Genomic DNA, 12,673 nt, shown 5'->3' on the forward strand with positions numbered 1-12,673 from the left:
AAATTCTCTATGTTTATTTATAAACTAATTCTTGTACAGTTATAAAAATGATGACAGAAATAAGCTAGAAATAAACTAAAGATATATGTTTTAATGTTAGAAGTTTTGGTTCACTTTAAAAATAAAAATATCTATCAACTTATTTTAATATTGAAAATTTTTTATCTATATTTGTTATTTAATTTTTCAATTTTATATACAAGTCATTTGACTTACCTTAAACTCTAATAAAAATATTTTTGTCCTGCTATAACACTTATTCTTTTAGCCTGTGATAATTAACAAACGAATTTAAATGTTTTCTTTCTGCTAATAATAATGAGATGTGAAACCTATTTATGCTAAGATAATCCGGTAGAATTTTTTTCATAATTGATTCAGCCGTTATTTAGTAATAAACGTTTGTAATATTTCATAAATTTTTTATTCAAATTTCATATCACATGTGATAATTAATTTTCACCAATTATATGAACAATATTTATAAATATTAATAATTATTATTTAATAATGCAAGTAAGAAAATAAGTTGGCATATAATAATTAAATTTTGTTATTTATCGAAAATTAAAGTTTTCCACAATCAAACATCAATTACAGTAATTAACAATATTAAATAAAAATGATAATTTTCAGAAAGTTATTGTTGAGGACCTTCAGGATTTAACTTATTGGTGAATTATTACTATTATTATTATTGAAAATATTTATAAAAGCAGTTTTATACATAAATCAATTTTCGAAGAAATTCTGTTAATGAAAAATAAATCAAACAATTTCTTAATTATCAACAGTTAGTATATGAGTTGGTAAAAAAAAATAACAAGGGATGATGGCGCAAAGGTAGCAGGGGTAAAATTGAGAATAAAGTGTACCAATCTGAAGTAAACTTGATATTCACAGGGGTTGTCTGGGGATCGATAAATGCTGTGGAGTTTCAACATAGCGTTGACACACAATCAAACACTACTATGAATACGAAGTTAAAATGATAGTAGTATGACCAATAAAATGTGTTAGTGTATTGTCAGTGGTACTGGGTGGGGCGAGATATGGTGGCGCTGCAGTCGGACCATCTCCAGTACGCGTCCAGTTTGCTGCTGTCAAAAGTTCACGAGTCGATTTATATCCGCTTCCCCGCATCTCGTTGGAGCGTAGAAGAGACTTTAGTTCTTCTTTATTGAAAAACGACTCGTGAACATTACCATCGAGCTCACGAGAATAGCGAGGGTGTTGGTCACTCATAAAAATTTTTTTTATTATTTAGAAATTATCTCATATAAGTTTGAACAAAAGCTGGTGAGAAAAATGGAATAAAAGTGTAAGTGACGAAATATTTATACAAGTTGAATTGTGATTGTGTCTATCGTGAGTTTTTTCCTTGTTATTCTCCTGGTTAAGAAAAACCTTCGTAGCCCCCTTTTGTCATCATCGTCAACTCTAACTTGCCCCTCTTACGGATAATTCACCCGACTGGGACGTGTCGAGGGGTTGTGCCGGCGGTCCGGAGGTTCCTCCGAATTATCGATCAAATACAGATACCTGAAGTCTACCCGGGGAAGAAAAGTACCGGGAAAAGTGTAAATGTGTCGAAAACTTATCAATATTATTAACTATTACGTCTAAAGTTCCCTTCGAATACAGTGAATAATATTTTGTGATAAAAGCACGCTGTTACGCAGTACAATTTCTCTTCATACAAAGAGCTGTTTAGTGTAAATTTTTATATTTTTTCTTGTCTTCATCGATTTAAGTGTATGTTACAGCTAAAAGTTATCAGTATTTATCTTAGTACCTAGCAAAAGCTAAACTGAATCAGGGATACTTTTTAAGTAAGTATTTTTCAAATTTTTACATGTTGAATTAAATTATAGAAGTATTTATTCGGTTGTTGGTATTGATTTATTTCTCTTCGTTACTAATTCCTTCATGGAGCTTGTTAAAGCTAATATTTTCTTAGATCCTTATCGACTCTTTTTTTTTTTTCTTTCATTATTACATGCGCACTAAAAACTATTTATTTAAATTATGAAAGATCAATTTATTTCCTATGTGCATTTAAAGAGAGCTTCGTCTTACTAATATTGTTTTATTATATTAAAAAATAAATAGATTTAACGTTATAAACTTTTCTTGATGTTATATGCGCATTTCACTCGTTAGTTGCAACAGGTAACCTTTATCTGCTAATTTTATTTATTTATTAAATAAAAAAACTTTTGCAATAATTACAATTTGAGTTTATTTTTAAATAATTTACAAATGAAATATAAAATTAAATATTTTTAATCATTTATAATAATATATATAAAACTTAATGTCTAGTTGTTGATCGATAAAAATTAATAAATTTACTATTTCCTGTAATATAAGATGGTAGGAAAAATTGGTATCTAATGATGAATGTTTGTTACAGATAATCGTCGTTAGGATATCAGTATAAGGGTGGCGGCGTTAGACGACTATTTGAGGGGGCACTTTGTGCGGCGGTAGTCAGGTGTGTGCGTGCGTAGAGCGCGCGTGTAGTGTACACATAGAATAAAAAGAAATTGGTGTGCGCGTGTGCGCTCAGTAGTGTTTTGTGGTGTTGTGTGTGTGCGTGGTGGCGGGGGCTTTGCCGTCCCGTGATAGGGGTGAGAATAAAAAAAAGCGGGGGTGGCGTTTGTGAAAGCAACGTGTAGCAAAATGGGCTGTGCTATGTCTGCAGAAGAGCGGGCCGCTCTGGCCCGCAGCAAACAGATTGAAAAAAATTTAAAAGAGGATGGACTACAAGCAGCCAAAGACATTAAACTTTTGCTATTGGGTGAGTTATCAAACCATATTTATATCATAATAATTATTATTTTATTCGATAAAATATTTCATGTACACAATTTTTGAATAAGTTTTTGATTTCTTCATTTCTTTTAATTCGCCTAAATTTATAATAATTGTACAAGTTTTAATGATCTAAAATTCTAAACTTGTCTAGAATAGAAACGTTTATACTGTAACTAAACGTACAACATGCTGTTGCCATGTGTTGTTTGACCGTTCATGCTCTTTAAAATTATCTTAAAATTTCCTTTCAATAGATCTTGTACAACTTGAAATGCTTCTACAAATTCCATTTTGATCAATTTCTTGTCAACTGTTATTGTGAAATAAATTCTTTTTTATAGTAAATATTAAAATATCATTTATTTTGACAAACTTTCATTTTCAATAAGTTGATAACTAAAGTTTATATTTAAATTATATACATTTTAAAAAATTTCCCATGTCTCATAGACAAATTTGTTATTTTAATCTAGTTATCGTATTACTGAATGTTTAATTATTTTTTTCCATTAATCTGAATAAGAATCTTTATTTTTATACCATTAAAATTCTACAGTTAACTGTTAAATATTCTAAGTCGCTTATTGTTGTTAGAATGACGTCAAATTTAACCCTGATTCTGCAACTAGTTTCATCTCATTGATGGAGGCCGCGATGAAAATACAAAAAAAATTACCCTCTAAAAATTCATTTATTAAATCAAATTAAACAGATCCCATTTGCTCAAGATTTTGTTTGTTACATCATTTACTTGCTACTTTTTCTTTATTCAAGATGGTAATTTTATGATAAGTACATATTCGGTATTTAAAAATTTTCAAACAGATAGCCATTATAGATAGTCACTTAACTGAGAGAGCTTTTAAAAGAGGGGAATGCTTGCAGTAAGCAGGAAAACAAGTTCCGCCCCTACGTCACGTCCGCTTATAAAATAATACACTTACCAATATAATAATAACAAAATTTTTTTTTTATTGTTCACGAAATTATTTATTTACCAAATTTAATTTAAAAAAAGACTTATTATATTTTAATTAAGATAATTTGCTAATATTTTCAGGTGCTGGAGAATCTGGGAAAAGTACTATCGTAAAACAAATGAAGTAAGTACAAAACTTTGAAAAAAAAAGACTAATTTTAATTTTATGAAAAAGAATAAAATCATTGATAAGTCATGTAATGTACAATTTAGTTGACCTCAGTATACCTTGGCCCTGTATTCAAACCGTTTGTATCAGAGTTGGTTGAACAAACTGTTGCCGGCTCATCTTCTTCACTTGAAAAATCGATATTTGCACGTTGCGATAAAATACAGACACTTGAAGTGGGCAACTGTGAAGTATGCTTCTACCGACACGCGACATTTTTTAACCAAAATATATCATTATATATTTTTAGCTTCTTTTTTTATTTTTCTTGTAAATAAGATTATTGACATGCATAAGTAAAATTAGTTAGATTATACTTCAAAAAATATAAAGATTTTAAGATATTATTGAACCACTTTAACTCACATTTATAAATATATGACATAATTATTACTCAGTTTATGAAGAATAAACTGAGTTTTTCAATGAATCATTATTACTTGAAAATAAGAATAATTACGATCGGTTCATTATAATAATACCATTTATTATAACAATTTTTGCCCATGAATAAACTCATCGGTATCTTTATCAAGGTCAACTTAAATATTATTTTAAAAAAATGAAATAGTTAATACAGTACACATTATTCCTTATAATCTTATTTTTTGCATAATTGTTCATGTAGTCATCGATTCATTCATTGGAATTTCTATTTGTTTTAGAATTATTCACGAGAGTGGATTCACACCCGAAGATTTTAAACAGTATAGGCCTGTCGTTTACAGCAACACGATACAGTCTTTAGTTGCTATTCTTAGAGCAATGCCCAATTTGGAAATAAGTTATTCATCAAATGAACGTCAGGTAAGCAAAAAAGCTGAAAAGATCGCCATAATTGATAAATGTAAATATATAATAAATGAACCATGAATTAATAGTAAATTAAATTTTTGCAAATATGTATCAATATGCAAATAGTTAATGAATGTAATTAATTTAGGATAACATTAAATAATACAGTGTCGTGAAGCGCGGCACTGCAACAGGTGAAGAAATAATTAACTTGTAGAAATATACGAGTAAGGTTTTTGACCGTTCAAACTAATAACAAATGATAAAATTGAAATATATTCTTTCAAATAATTTAAGTAAAAAAATAAAAAGATAAAAAAGAACATTATTTGATCATAGCGGGAATCTAAAAAAAATCATGTACAACTATAATAGGTTTTATTCATACAATGATTACTCATTGCGATATTAAGTGGTAAGACATTGAGTACCGTGGTGGATGTGGTTTTCCACGCTTCAATAATTATCTCATGAATGAAGTATTCAGTGTGGAGCGCATTATATATGGACCATTTGTATGATCGGTTAAGAAGCCATCTATTGCAGTTGGTCCGAAAACATTTATATATTCATTCATTTTTACATAAAAAATAGTTTTTTAAATAATTAATCAATTTTTTTACATTCAATATAATTGTTAAAAAGTTGATAATCGTTCAAGTATTAGAAAAAATCTAGGATTCATTATACTTTGAAAAACGAATTACTACGAAAAATATTAAGGCAACAAGACAAAGATAATATATAAAAATAAAGTCTTAAGTCTGTTGACTGAGTTTATCATATTGCTTTTTTCAGACTGATGCAAAGATGGTGTTTGACGTAATTCAACGGATGGAAGATACAGAGCCATTCAGTGAAGAACTTCTGGCTGCTATGAAAAGGCTGTGGGCTGATCATGGTGTTCAAGAATGTTTCGGAAGAAGTAACGAATATCAGCTCAATGATTCTGCCAAATAGTAAGGACTTTTCTTCTAACAATATTAATTTAATTTTTTCTAGCACACTATGCTATTTTGACAATCGAGGTCGTAGCATAAAGGTCATGAGTAGTTACGATGATATCTTGGTCCATGATTTTTTATGCTCTTAACGTGATGAAAAGATCAGTTGAACGATTAAAAAACTGCAGTAGTTTGAGTTTATTAGCTACCAAAGTAGTTGAATTATTTTTATATATTATAAATCGACAAGTTTTTTTGGAGTAAAATTTTTTTGAATATAAACAAAAAGAAATGGGCGAGCTAAGAGCAATAATAAAAAGAATATGAAGAATAGAAATATAGAGCGTAGAGTTTGTTGTATTGATCTGGAATGACGTCACGCCACGCCCGTATCACGTGGTAAAGCTACTGAAGACTTTCTGAGCTTGCGTGAATTAAGGGTTGCTACTACACATTTGTTAATTTATACATCAACCTATATATATATATATTGGTTTTTTGGTTAATATTATTTAAAATGAAAAAGTTGACCTTTTATTTTTCTGTATAAATAATTTAATTTTACTTAATATAAAGGACTTTATTATGTATATTTAACAAATAAACAATATAGCATAATCATTTTTATTCCTCATAATATCTTGAATATTGGATAGTAAAATTAGAAAAAAAATGCTTCAAAAAATAATCTAAAATAAGTATTGTATTGTAAAATAGAAATAATTGAAATGAGCGATGATAGAGCTTGAGAATGTACTGCAAAGGAATAAAAAAAAAAAAATGAATGAAAATTGTAAAGTATTAAATAGATTTATCGAGAGTAATCGATATTCATATGCTTGATATAAATTATTCAATTGAATAAAAATGTCTATAACAAGATAAATTATTTTTCAGCTTTCTGGATGATTTGGATCGATTAGGTGCAAAAAATTATCAACCTACAGAGCAAGATATTTTGAGGACCCGAGTAAAAACTACTGGAATCGTAGAAGTACACTTTTCATTTAAAAATCTTAATTTCAAGTAAGTAAAGTAATTGAATTAGTTTAAATAAAATTGTTGAGACACAAATGAATATACTCACTGAATTATTTCATGCAGATTATTTGATGTGGGAGGACAACGGAGTGAACGTAAAAAATGGATACATTGTTTCGAAGATGTTACAGCAATTATCTTTTGTGTTGCAATGTCGGAATATGATCAAGTTCTTCATGAGGATGAAACCACGGTAATAATTAAAAGTTAATGATTTACATTTGTTCATTGAGTGAAAATTTTTTTCATCAGATTTTTAGCATTTACAATCAGATTTTCTTTGATATGTTAGTTTAAAAAAAAGCATTTCATAAATAATGCATAATTTCATCATTCTAACGAGCTGTTATCAAATGCATTTTTATTTTATTTAATTGAGGTTAACTAAATCAATTTTTTTTCTTTTTTAATAATTTTCTTTTACAAAAATTTTCAAATTTAACATCGGGTAAAATAAATGGATAAGATACATTCTTGTAAGACGTAGAATTTAAATGACTCGAGAGAATCGAAAAAAAGAGATCAATTAGTGAGGTCATTACATGTGGGAAGCTTCCATTCAATGTTCATATCACATAAAATGCATGTCGCGCTATCCTACAGTGTCAATGTATCAATTGACAGCAGTCTCACGATAGTTAGGTAGTTTTCATTCACGTTTATGAGATCGTTAAAAGCTTGAGAAAAGGTTAAAGATTTAATATAAACGAATAGTTAATGAATTTACAATATTAGATGAAGAGTTGTTAATCTATAAAAAATTACATTAATATGCTTCAAGTAATAATAGATGCCTTTAAAAACAAATCAAAAATTTGCGCAATAATTATACTAAATTTTAAATTATAAACTATTTTTCATGATCAATTTAAATGACCAATCAAAAATAATTAAATTGTCTCAACTCTTTTTATGCCTATTTCTTTATAAACTCATAGCTCTCTTTCTGTTGTATTTTATCAAAAATATGGTGTTAATTTTTTTTGTATATTTCTTCAAATGATCAATTCATTAAATCCTCAAATAGCAATAGTTATATTGAAACAAATAGATACATTTGTAAACATTATTTAAAGTGATAATAAATCATTGTAGTAGAAATGAACTTTTTTGATTTTAACAAAATTGATCAAAATTACTTAATAAACATGAATTACATAATAGTATATAAAATAATGAATAATGTAGCATACATATTTTTGATTTCAAGTTATATTACTGAATTTTGCTAGTTATTTTGAATTGAAAAAAATTTTAAATCAACAGGATTGAATGAATAAATTATAATAATCAATTTATATTTTAGAACCGTATGCAAGAAAGTCTTAAACTGTTTGATTCAATTTGTAATAACAAATGGTTTACGGATACTTCGATAATTCTATTCTTGAATAAAAAAGATTTATTTGAAGAGAAGATTCGTAGATCTGCACTCACCATTTGTTTTCCTGAATACAATGGTAAAGTATTTGGTCAAAACAATAATACTGTATATTATGTTGCAATAATAATCGTAATTCAATAATAAATATATTATTTTAGGTGCTCAGGAGTATAGTGAAGCTGCTGCGTATATTCAGGCACAATTTGAAGCAAAAAATAAGTCGACCACAAAAGAGATTTACTGCCACATGACCTGTGCTACAGATACAAATAATATTCAATTCGTATTTGACGCAGTTACAGACGTGATCATTGCTAATAATCTTCGCGGTTGCGGTCTCTATTAAAATTTCTTAATATTTGGTAAACACCATCATCAATTCCAATATTATTGTGACGAACGTGGTTTCTCCATGTCGATCATTCAATCGCTTCGGCTCATTCTCAGGACGTCGTCAAGTCACAACATATTAAAAAGTGAACTCTGAGCTGATTGCTTTCTTCTTCCTTGTCTTTAAGTTCTTTACATAAATCTTTCAAGCTATGATAACTGAAATACTATTGAAAATAAAAAATTAGCAAAATGTGGAGAAATTATGAAGATAATTGATGCTACATATTTATGTACAAGACTATTACATTAAAAATCTTTGATTCAGTATAAGATGAGCCGAAGTGTGCAAAATTTTGAATACAATACGCTTCGTTCCAGTCGTGGTGGATGAGAACGCTATCCGCGTCGAATGAACGCTAAGTCATCATCACTTTTTTCTCTGTGGAAGCACCGACACCGAGGTATTTTTTCACTTACTTGATGAAATGATTTTTATCATGTTTATTATCATCAATGCACAACAATATGAAAGAAACGCTGGACAATTTTAGGATTTTTTTAAATGTCTAATACAAAACGTATAAGATATAAATTATTTAACATTAATTTTTTCGAACTGATATTAAGATTTATATTTTCACTGTGTAACAGTTAAAGTTGATCGCTGATGACAGTTATAAGAAGAAAATATAATTTCATATTATTTTTATTTATTATTATATTGTAAATATTTGTTTTTGGACAAATTTACTACATACTTTTCACAACATTTATTGCAACAATACATTTTTATACGCACACAAAGCACAAATAATGAAGATTATATTAACGAATCACATATTGTATTTACAACAAAATAATTAATTATTTACCATAATGCAGATTATTATTTTTCATAAATGAATGAAATGTTAGTAAAATGACCAAATATGTGCCAATGAGCATAATTTTACAAGCTTAAGTATTTAGTTGTTTTTTTTTTAATTTATCAAGTTGATTTGTTTTATTAAAAGTTTTGCTACAATTTGTCAAATATTGATTAATGGTCTCGGTGTTAATGATTTTTTCTGCTTTATGAAGCAAAAATTTTGATGAATACTAATACAATAATATTGATGAAATATATTTTTTTCATTAATCAAAGTGTGGGCTATAATATTAGATAAAAAGAAAAATTTTACTAATTTAAATCTAGTAAAGACATGTTTTTAAATCTCCATTTTGCATTTATAGACGACTGCCACATGCTTTTGAATAAATGAATCAAATTATTTAAATAAAATTCTTCCTAACAAGAAATGAATTATGTAACTTATAATTGACAAAAGAAAAAGTAAAAGCCTGCACAAATGATTCATTCAGATAATAAAGATATCTAAGCTTTCTATTTTTAAAGATTTTTCATAAAAGAATGCGTCAAACGTCGCGGATAAGATGGAATTGTAGAAGAAAATTATTCATGTGTGAGACAAGTTTAAATATGTAATGATGAAAACTCGAAAGATATCAGGCAGTCATTATTAAGTAAAAAATACTACGTTGTTTTGAAGTAAGAAATTTGATTAAATATTCAAAGTATATTTGTAAGAATCCACCGATCATTGCATTATTATCTATATTTAATAACTAATTGGTTAATTAATTAGATAAATGATGATTTTGTGTATGATTGAATAAATATTCTAGTTAACGGAAAAGAGTGAATGAATACTATTAGGAGTGCGAGTGACATAAATGATGTGTCAGAATCATTTAATAGATCGGTGGAATATAAAGATGAAATAAATAAATAAAATAAGACGGAAATAGTTAATTGCGAATACAGATAATTGAAGTATCAAGAAAAAAAAAAAATTTCAATAAATCACATGAGTCGTAAGTCTGCCGAATGTCGCTAAATTTATAAATTGTGTTAGCTTTGAGTCAAGAATAAGCCTTTGTACAATAATTAAGGTCCACGATTGACGTTAATACCAACGTTCTACGTAATACCTATCTAGTCTAAAAGATTTTTGTTTCCCTATCGTAATATTCAGTGATTAAAACCTTCAAAGGAATTTTGAAAAATATATTTATGTAATTTAAATAATTTTTTATGAAATCAAGCATTAGCTTATGATTTTTTGTTTCTAAGTCAGATCTATTCAACAATATTTGATAATTGATGTTTATTATAAACTTTTCTTTCAAGGTTTCAATTTTGTAGAAAGTTAGTTCCTTCATGTATTTAACAGTTTATGTTTTAACTTTTATGTTTAGTTTATTGTTGAAACAAAAATAATAAGAAACAATAATCTGTATTACTAAAGAAAATTAATATTTTAAATTGATGCAAATCAAGTTGATGTCTCATTTAAAAGCGTGTTAATTTCATGTGCCATTGGATATAACATAAGTAAAATTATAAAATAGAAATAAATAAAAATGCATTAAAAAGTTTTCCATCAAGGATAAAATTAAATCAATCTAATATTTGATAATTCAATTTAATAATGATCATTCGTTACTTAGTAATTGGTCATGTAATATTATTCAATAGATATGATAATTTTAAAAAGTCATCAACGAAAAATCACTTTTTATTACATTCTGATATCATATTTTAATTTATTAATGATTAATCTTTTATTCAAGTATTGATATAAATTATTTAGATAGTTATAAAAGTTATCACTAGTATTATTAATTTTAATTTCTACTCGAAACTCTTGGCATCACATAAAAAATATTGTTTAGAATCTAAAAAGATATCGATAATAATAAACATTTAGTCATAATAGATTTTTATTACTATTATTATTTTGATTGATTGATTGTTATTCATACATACCTCTAGTCACATAAATAATTGAAAGAATGATATTCATACGGTTATACATGCAGATTGCTCTGAATAAGCATGCAAACAAAAAATTTTCTTATCTGTTCATTTTTTCTATCGATACAACTTTTCTTAGATTATTCGATCGTACTTTTTTCCTTGTTCTATATTTTTCTTTCACAGAACGTGATATTGTGTGTTGACAATTCAAGTGTGAAAGAGCATGATTGTATGCTTTATAATATTAAAATACTAATAACATAATAAAGTGTTTACGAATACTTTTCATTCATACATGACGTAAATTTTGAAAATTCATATTAATAAAATGCTGATTTTCATAACTTTTACATTTTAAGGGGGCGAGAAAACATTTCAATTTTTCTATAGAAAGTTGTCTGAAAAAAAATACCAAAATAACGATTAAAGCTTTCGTAATTTTTTATTAAAAATAAATCATTTCTTTATTTTACAATTTAAAATCAGAATTGTAACTCTTAAAAAAATTAGAAAATTATAATTAATTATTAAATACTTGATTATTTACATTTTTTCTTCAAAAAAAAAGAAAAAAAAAGTTTGTTTTTTTGCTAAATATTTTGAAAAAATTATTTTATCTTTCTTTTAAAATTATAACAAGTATATATATTCACATTTTTCAATTTTTTATCATAATATAAACAAATAAGAGCCCAATTGACAATTGGGATTGGTATAATTTTTCGACAATTCAACAAATATCAAAAATTTTTTTTATCACACATTGCTATAATTATCGACAAAGACTTACGTCTCACGACGCAGTGTTCAATTGCAAGCGGAATATTAAAATTCTGTTAACTATTTTTGCCACACACTGCGATGTAACGTACTTTCTATCATTATAAATGAAATAAATTAACAATTAAAAAAGTATAAAATAAAAAAAAATTAAATAATAATAATAATGAAAAAAATAAAGTGAATTATAGCGTTATATCGTAATTATAATAATTAATAATAATATAATGATCATAATATTGATAATGATAAAAATGTTTAATTGATGATTAATAACCAAGAGCGCACGTATTTAATTATCCATTTATAGTTAAATGATTATTGATTTTTTGTGAAAGAGTGTTGTGTAAGAATTTGAGAAGGATACAAAAAAATGTTAAACACAAGTCGAATCTTACAAACTACTACTAAGAAACAAATTTCTCATTATATAAAATTATGTAATAATTGTCCATACATCCTAAAATGTCAAAATAAACTAATATTATAAAAATAGTCATCATTTACTTGCTTCTATTATTTGATTATTTCTTATAGGGTAATTGTTATCCAAAATCAATATTTATATCAATGATCATACATATATAGAATTTTAAGAAAATAAGGT

General features: G+C 26.6%; 1 protein-coding gene across 1 annotated transcript; it reads left to right on the forward strand.

The window, feature by feature from the left end:
* Window positions 1–1,082: 1,082 nt before the first annotated feature.
* On the forward strand, window positions 1,083–9,504 carry Galphao (G protein alpha o subunit). The gene is made up of 9 exons (XM_035079477.1): window positions 1,083–1,832; window positions 2,417–2,803; window positions 3,881–3,923; window positions 4,634–4,775; window positions 5,562–5,722; window positions 6,605–6,733; window positions 6,812–6,941; window positions 8,055–8,208; window positions 8,291–9,504. The coding sequence occupies exons 2-9, from the start codon at window positions 2,686–2,688 to the stop codon at window positions 8,476–8,478; spliced, it is 1,065 nt and encodes a 354-aa protein (XP_034935368.1). The 5' UTR covers window positions 1,083–1,832; window positions 2,417–2,685; the 3' UTR covers window positions 8,479–9,504.
* The last annotated feature ends 3,169 nt before the right edge of the window (window positions 9,505–12,673 follow it).

This window comes from Chelonus insularis, unplaced genomic scaffold (assembly GCF_013357705.1).
Source record: "Chelonus insularis isolate UGA/USDA-ARS -01 unplaced genomic scaffold, ASM1335770v1 contig_24_pilon, whole genome shotgun sequence".
Lineage (NCBI taxonomy): Eukaryota > Metazoa > Arthropoda > Insecta > Hymenoptera > Braconidae > Chelonus > Chelonus insularis.

What these genes read in the sequence shown, in the direction of transcription:
- Galphao (XM_035079477.1), top strand. Translation starts at nt 2,686, where the DNA reads ATGGGCTGTGCTATGTCTGCAGAAGAGCGGGCCGCTCTGGCCCGCAGC. An exon ending in CATTAAACTTTTGCTATTGG is followed by an intron (nt 2,804 to 3,880) that starts GTGAGTTATCAA and finishes TAATATTTTCAG; the next exon opens with GTGCTGGAGAATCTGGGAAA. An exon ending in ACTATCGTAAAACAAATGAA is followed by an intron (nt 3,924 to 4,633) that starts GTAAGTACAAAA and finishes TATTTGTTTTAG; the next exon opens with AATTATTCACGAGAGTGGAT.